Source organism: Orycteropus afer, unplaced genomic scaffold, assembly GCF_000298275.1.
Source record: "Orycteropus afer afer isolate SDZICR_OR568_19922 unplaced genomic scaffold, OryAfe1.0 scaffold00107, whole genome shotgun sequence".
Lineage (NCBI taxonomy): Eukaryota > Metazoa > Chordata > Mammalia > Tubulidentata > Orycteropodidae > Orycteropus > Orycteropus afer.
The window spans coordinates 2750326-2758959 of NW_006921694.1; the positions used below are offsets into that span (position 1 = coordinate 2750326).

Sequence of the window (8634 nt, forward strand, 5' to 3'; positions counted from 1 at the left end):
AATCATGGGAGAAAGAAGGGCTGCTTATGCACAGGGAGACAGCTCAGGGGGCAGGAGTGCATGGAGGGATGGACACAGGGAAGAGGTAACTATGGGGAGTAAGTTGAAGGGGAGCTGTTGCACTGTGGTAAGTGTGGTCAATGTCATGAGACAAAGTATATGTAAACCACTGTATGGAAAGTAAATTTGCTCTGTAAACCTTCACCCAAATCACAATTAAAAAAAAAAAAAGACATCATATAATGTATAGCACTGGGCATATCAACTGCAAAAGATCTCTTTCAAGTGCTAAAGGGTAAAGATGTCTCCTTGAGGACTAAGGTACACCTGACACAAACCATGATATTTTCAGTCGCCTCACACGCATGTGAAAGCTGGGAAATGAATAAGGAACACTGCAAAAGAGTCGACACTTCTGAGTTGCAGTGTTGGGGAAGAATGCTGAAAATACCAGGACTGCAAAAAGAACTAACAAATCTGTCCTGGAGGAAGCACAGCCAGAATGCTCCTTGGAAGCAAGAATGGCCAGACTTTGTCTCACCTACTTTGGTCACGTTGTAGGAAGAGAACATTCTCTGGAGAAGGCTATCATGCTTGGTAAAATGGAAGGTCAACGAAAGAGGGGAAGGCCCTCAACAAGATGGATTGACACAGTGGCTGCAGCGATGGGCTCAGGAATAGTAGGGATTGTGGAGCTGGCAAAGGACCACGCAGTGTTTCGCTCTGCTGTGCATAGGGTCGCTTTGAGTCAGAGATGACTCGACAGCACCTAAAAACAATGACAAAAGCACATTTCCTAGGGCAAAGCCTTAGCAAAAGGAACATAAATTAGGTTTGTAGCAAGATATCACGGTTTCTCACTACTTTTCTCCAGTTAATTCTGCTGGCAAGGGTGCTTAAACATTTAATACCACCATACAAAATAAAGCAACTTTATCAGCTGTTGTGGTTCCCTAGTGCCACTCTGACAAGAAATATACCACAAATGGGATGGCCTTAAGAAACGGGAGTTTATTCTTATAATTTGGAGGCTTTAAGTCCAAGTTCAAAGCGCCAGACTCTAGGGGTTGGGTGAAAGCCCCTCAACCTTGGGGTCCAGCTCTGCCTCCTGCTCTCAGCCTACTGGAGCCAGAGGCATTTCTTCACTCAGACAGCTACTGGCTGCTGAGGCTGAGAAGCCCCAAGGTTGACAAGTAAAAGGGCACAGTCCCGATGTTACCAAACCACACGGCAGGCCATTAACTTAAATCCTCTGTAAGTCCCAAGTTTGGCAGAGCACAGCAGGCTGCTGAGCAATGACATGGCTACACACAGGGTCCAAGCGTGCCATAGGCTAGAGACCATTCCCAAGGATTCTCCTTAAATACAGGAAGCAGACCACATCCCAAAGGCAGCTATTCAGCCGCCTGTGGTAGATCCCACCATGGAGTTGAATGCCAGTCTCATCATGGAGAATAACTACCACCAGCTGCTCAGCCACTAAACCAGGCTCAGCCAAGTTGACACACAAACATAACTACCACACCCGCAAAAAATGACCATACCATGTATAGAACATGTACAAAGATAGCTTTCACCTGAAATTAGGCACCTAGTCTGTTTACTCTCAATCTCTCAAGCTGTCATAACCGTGATCTCCTGGCACAGAATGTCCATCCATTACTTACTTCACTTGTACTGTCATCCACCAACTAAATGGCAGACAAACAGTAACACAGTAACACAGCAGCTTTAAACTGAGAAAATTCTATCACTTAACCAGGCTTCTTCTATAATATGAAGTCAGTGGGTATACAAATTCAGTACCAGATTGCAAAACAGTATTTTACTGAGATACAGTCTTTCAATCTACATATACATACTGAGTGCTTAGTATGTATCAGAAATAGTCTGAGAACCCTGAGAAACATTCCTTGGCTTAGTCCTCAAAAACCAAACCAAACTCATTGCCGTCGAGTCAGGCCCAACTCATAGTGACCCCTCCTTAGGTTTCCAAGGCAGTATCACTACGGAAGTAGATGGCCCAACCTTCCTTCCAAGGATTGGCTGGTGGGTTTGAACCACCAGCCTTCTGGTTAGCAGTCAAATGCCTTAGGCACTACACCACCAGAGCTCCCTGGTTTAGTCCTAGCAATGACAAATAGCCCCAAATCATCAAGATCTGAATATACCTGACTAAGACTGCTTCACTAGACATATGCTACCTTAAAATCAAGTGTATAAAAATAAATAATAATAATAATAAAAATCAAGTGCCTAGACTAGAATTTAAACTAACTGGCCTTGCAGAAACAGGTAAAAACTCAACAAGTTTATTATCATTCACCGAGGTGAATTAATCTCAATTTTGTTTTCACATTCCTGACCAAAAACCTAAATCTAGGATTATGTCTACTTTTTATTGTTTTACCTATATTTAAAATTATAGATAGTAATGTTATAACAAAAATCTAATGATACTTAAACAGCTTATATTGCATTTGAAATTAACTGAGAAGTGTATGAATGATTCTTTTACAGCACAAGGAACTAAGAATCAAAAATTTACCTCAATATTTTTACTGGCCACATTCTTCACAACAGCAGGAAACAATTCTGATGCATTTCTCCCTTTTGCAATCATCTGAAAAATAAAAGTCTAATGTTAGGGCTGAAACATTTTTAAAATTAGTGATTTGAAAACAAAACAGATAGTCCAGGAAATTCTGCAGATAACATTGTATCAACAAATAAATTATGAAATTAAGTAGCCATACTATCCCGACTTTCAGCTGGAAAGAACATAAAGTCTCTTGTGTACACAAATACATAGACATATTAAGGAACAAATATAAAGTAATTTAAGAAATACGTTAAAATATTTACAATAGCTTTTTGTGGCTAGTGAGATTATAAAAGTTCTTTTAAACATTTGTTCTTTATTTTCCAAGTTTCTTACAATAAAGAGGTGCTGCATTTACCATGTTGCTGTTGTTGTTATGTGCCATCGAGTTGGCCCCGACTCATAGTGACCCCTCCTTGGGTTTCCAGGGCAGTATCACTACGAAGTAGATTGCCCAACCTTCCTTCCCAGGAGTGGCTGGTGGATTTGAACTGACAGCCTTCTGGTTAGCAGTCAAGTGCCTTAGGCACTACACTACCAAAGCTCCTTAAAAACTAACTAGTTCCCATTATTTCTTACTTGGTCTGCTCACAGGACCTCTGGTGGCATAGTGCCTAAGGCATTTGGACTGCTATCTGGAAGGCTTGCTGTTCAAACCCACCAGCCAATCCTCAGAAGAAAGATTGGGCAATCTACTTCGGTAGTGATATCGCCTCGGAAACCCAAGGAGCGGTCACTATGAGTTGGATCTGACTCAACGGTAGGGCGGGCTACCATCTTAGCATAGATCAGAATCATCTCCATAAAACTTTTCTAATAGTCTCCTCTTCCTATCTATAATGTACATCACTGAAATTTACTAGGCTTAAAACACTACCCTTATACATGTCAGTCCTCCTCAAAGATTTCAAAGGCTTCCAACTGCCTAGAGTGCAGATTATTTGACTTAATGTTCAAATACCCTCACAATTTAATACTAATATCCTTTTTTAAGCTCATCAACCTTCATTCTTCTACACCAATACTATCATCCAAGTAAACTGATCAATTCACCACCATGTCATGCTTTTGCTCACATGATGCCTCCAACCAAATTTTTTGCACTTTTCTAAGTTCTACCCTTCAATCTACAGCATCTTCAAGTTCTACTCATTCTCTTCTGCTAGAGCCATCTCCGAACACCACTGTGGCATCCAATCCTAATCTCCTATGTGTTATCTTGTATTTCTATATATTTCCGTTTTATATCTCCATTTCTACTTCCTTCACAATTATTCTCAAAATATACTTTATGTCTTTTAATAGTTCAAACTTTGGTAACCTAAAAATAAAGTTCAAACTACAAAATAATTTTTGGGAAAAAGAGTCTTTACGAATTGAACACCATACTGAGAATCTACCTAGAAAAGATAAAGGTATTATCTTAATTTATGACAAATTCGAAATAAATACTATGTGAAAGTTAAAGTACTATAATCCCAGTAGCAATTTCTCAGAAGACTTTTCTATATGATGACAGCTTTAAAATTATCTCCAATTTAAGCTAGGCTTTTTAATTAAATTCTAGTTCCTTATCTGTGATAACCTTTTGAATATTTTGTGAAAAATTCTGAGTATTACAAAAGGTTCACAAAATACTGTAGCTAAAATATTTTTAAATGATTATACACATATGTCTACAGAAGCTCTGGTGGCATAGTGCCTAAGCCATTTGTCTGCTAACCAAAAGGCTAGACGTTCAAACCCACCAACCACACCCCATAAGGAAGACTGGGCAATATACTTCTGTAAAGATAACACCTTGGTAACCAAAGGTTGCTATGAGTCAGAACTGACTTGACGGCAGTGAGTTTTGTTTTGTTTTGTTGTGTTTTTAATTGTGATTTGGGTGAAATTTTACAGAGCAAATTCACTTTCCATATAGCAGTTCACATACACTTTGTCTCATGACACTGACTACAATTTACCCCAATGCAACAGCTTCCCTCCCACTTCTTCCCAATAGTCACCTCTTCCCTGTGTCCATCCCTCCATGCACTCCTGCCCCCTAAGTTGTCTCCCTGTGCATAAACAGCCCTTCTTTCTCCCATGATTGTTCCCTCCAAGGAGTGTATCTACCTCAGGTAAATGTTCAACTCATAGATGGCAGTGAGTTTTCATACATTGCCTTCAATTTCATCTGTGAAATAAGAATAAATCCAAACCAAACCCACTGCCATCAAGTCGATTCCGACTCATTGACCCTGTAAGACAGCGAAGAACTGCCCCATAGGGTTTCTAAGGCCATAATCTTTACAGAAGCTGATTGCCACACCTTTCTCCTGCAGAGTGACTGGTGGGTTCAAACTATCAATCTTTAACTACTGCGCCACCAGGGCTCCTCCCAAAGTAAGAATCAGGAAGGAATAAATTTTCTGTAGGGCTCCTTCCATTCAGTCATTCAATGATTATCTAAAATCAGATATCCCTGGTCTGACTATATTCTAATTCAAAGATTCTGGAACTTTGTTCTATAGAACGCTATTCCAAAAGATATTAATATATGAGGGATAAAAAAATATCTATGGTCAAATTCATTCAATAAATATTTGCTGAAAGTTTACTTCATACTAAGAACTAATTTTGGCCTTGAGGATACAATCATAAACAGTACAAAGCCCTTGCCTTTATGAAGTTTATCTTCTAATGGGAGTGGGAGACAACAAACAAATGAATATAACACGTGTGATCATAACAGAAATGAGTACTATGGAGAAAAACAATTCACTGGAAAGGAAATAGAATGGACTAGGGTGCGGGGTGGGGGTGTTTGCTATTTTTTATTAGATGATGCAGCATTCCTTTCAGCAGAGACTTGAGTGAAATGAAGAAGTTGGAATCATGTGGCTATCGAAGAAAACAGAGTTTAAGGCATGGCATGTCCTAGAAAAAGGAGGCCAGGGACTTTTAAATTACTTTTAATTTTTCTAAAGCAAAGTATATCCTACTGAATAATCTGTACTACGTATGACTAAGAAGTAACATATATAAAAAAATTACAATTAGGAATTTTAAGAGTCTCAATTATCAAAGAATGGTCCAAATTTGCTCATCATTCTATAAGTACAAAGACAAGTAAACTAATACAAAAAAAGATATTCAACACCAAACACTTAGTAACAGACAATACATAAAAGATTTCAATGTACCAGAATATTCTACTCCTCCAAGGCGTGTAGATAATCAACTCTACTAATTTAGGCTAAAAGAAAACTTAGTATGAGCTCACTAATCATATAATGAAATAAAGATCTGTTTTTAAAGCAGTTATTTTAATGAAGCAATACATCTCAAATTCTCCTTATCTCACCACAGCTCCCCAAGCCAAGGTAAAGCATGGACATCTGCTATAAACAACAGGCAAATACTTTTCAAGAATATCAAGCAAAGTAATATATGTGTATTCTGACTCAGCCCTGCTGTGTAATAAGTGAATGTAAGATTTTGAACTTGGTGGCTTTTCTCCCTATGGATGATCTGCTATAAATGAGACTTTATTCAACATATGAAACACTGAAGACATTACCCCATGATTCTTAAGAAACCTTAGATATTATCAAAGAAAGACAATAAAACGAATTGTGACTATCATTATGCTTTCTCACCACTAGCTACTGCTGATAAGATTCTTTGTTGAATCATAGGACTACTGACTGTGAAAGATAGTCAGTTGTACCCTGCCAGCAAGTGGATGTCTTTTTTAATGTAATGTGGTAAAACAAACACATAATATTTAAAATCAAGGAGCTTAAAATTTAGAAATGTTTAAAGGTTACTAGCTATGAAATAAGGATCTTAAAACTACACTGTGATCATAAGAGATGATAACATCCTATATTCGAGGCTCATTAATCCCAAATTATAAAGAGGAACCGAAATTCTTCAAATTACCTTAAGACAAGAAACTTTGAAGCTAACATTAAAACTCTACTGACTGACCTCAAATAAACTATTTCTACTCAAAAGATGTTTTAATATATATACACACTCAAAGAACATGGAATTTTTAAAATGAGTTTAAAAGACTTCCAGAAAAAGAAGATGACACTAATTAGAGATCAAATTTTAAAATGGACGAAAGTAGCAGAAAGCAAATAATTATTACAAGAGTAAGCTGAAAAAAAAAATTAAGTAAAATGAAGTAACAATTATCTAACAGGAAATACAAATTTCAAATACAACATTCAGTAGCATCCAAAAACATAAAATATGAAAAATATTAACAAAATAACAAAACTTAAAAATTTAACACTAAAGCTACAATTCATGCTTAGAGAAATGAAAGAAGGTCTAAATAAATGAAGAGATATACTATATTCATAAGTCATAACACCAAATACTGTTAAAATGTCAATTTTCCCAAAATAGATCTACAGATTACACACAAGCCAATGTAATTCGCAGCAGGTGTTTTGGGGTTTGTATTTGTGTGTGTGTTCAAACCCACCAGCCACTCCTTGGAAGGAAGGTTGGGCAATCCTACTTCCGTAGTGATACTGCCTCAGAAACCCAAGGAGGGGTCGCTATGAGTTGTGGCCAACTCGACGGCATATAACAACAACAACATGTGTGTGTGTATGTAAACTGAAAAGCTGACTTTTATTTAAATGGAAATGCAAGACAGAGAATGAAAAAACAATCTTAAAGAAGAATGAAGCAAGGACAAAAATGTAAAAGCTAAAACTATAAAGGTTCCAGATAAACAGAGAAATCCTTTACAAACTCTAAGAAGGCCAAGATAGCTTAGATAATAAAAATATGAACCATAAGTGAAATAAATAGATAGACAGATACATAGATAGATAAATAAATAAATGTTATTATATTGGATTCCATCAAAATTAAACTCCTGCTCTCCAAAAGAAATCCATAGACTTGAAGAAAATACTCACAATGACAAAGACTTATATCCAAAATATAAAAAGAACTCTTAGAGTATGATAATACTATGACAGACAACTCAATAAACATGAACAAACACTTTGCAAAATAAAAAAACACAAACAGCCTATCAGTATATAAAAAAGTAAAATTCCCCCCATCATTAGTCATTAGGGTAAAGCAGTGAGAACCCACTGCACATCCATTGTTGTTATTGTTGTTATGTGCCGTCGAGTCGGCCCGTCGAGTCGGCCCGACTCATAGCGACCCCTCCTTGGGTTTCCTAGGCAGTATCACTACGGAAGTAGATTAGAATGGCTATAATTGTCTAACCATACCACATTTAGCCCCAAGTGACAATACAGAAAGCCCTAAAAGACCTACCTGTAAACAATACTTAATCTGCCATTATTTTTCAATTTAGATCCTCTCCTATAAATATAAATAAACAAATGAAAATCACTAAACGTCTAAGAAAAACCAACAGCACAAATTACACAACCAAATCTCACAAAAAGAAAAACTAAGAGACAGTGAAACAAAAAAAGAAAGAACACTTTAAAGCAAGAGAAGTTTGAGATGCTAACACCTCTAGTACCCAGCTGCTAAGAACCAGAAGTCCTAGGTCTGAGAGGATAGGGAAGAGTTTTCGATCTTCATCAGTACTCTTCACTTTCAGCAAGCAAGGTTGTGTCATCTGCTTATCACAGGTTGTTAATGAGTCTTCCCCAAGTCCTGATCTGGATTCTTCTTTACATAATCCAACTACCTGGATTATTTGGTCAGCATATAGATTGAATAAGTATGGTGAAAGGTTACAACACAGACATACACCTTTCCTGGTTTTTAACCATTCAGTATCCCTTTGTTTAAAGAATTCACGTTGCTTGGTTCTACAATCGATGCCAACAGAAGCAGCAGTCAGGACATTAGACGACGTGTAGCATTGCGAAAGTCAACTGTGAAGGAACTGTTTCAAGTGCTGAGGAGCAAGGATATTTCCTTGAGGACGAAGGTGCGCATGACACAAGCCATGATCTTTCCAATCGCCTCGTATGCATGTGAGAGCTGGACAATGAATAAGGAAGACCGAAGAAGAGTTGATGCTTTTG

The 8634-nt window shown here is 37.6% G+C and overlaps 1 protein-coding gene across 1 annotated transcript in view; it reads right to left on the reverse strand.

The window, feature by feature from the left end:
• Nucleotides 1–8634, reverse strand: part of AP3B1 (adaptor related protein complex 3 subunit beta 1) — a 452161-nt gene that overhangs the window by 321679 nt on the left and 121848 nt on the right. The window contains exon 3 of the mRNA XM_007943446.1: nt 2549–2623. Coding sequence (XP_007941637.1) covers nt 2549–2623 — 75 coding nt within the window. The remainder of the gene's footprint in view (nt 1–2548; nt 2624–8634) is intronic.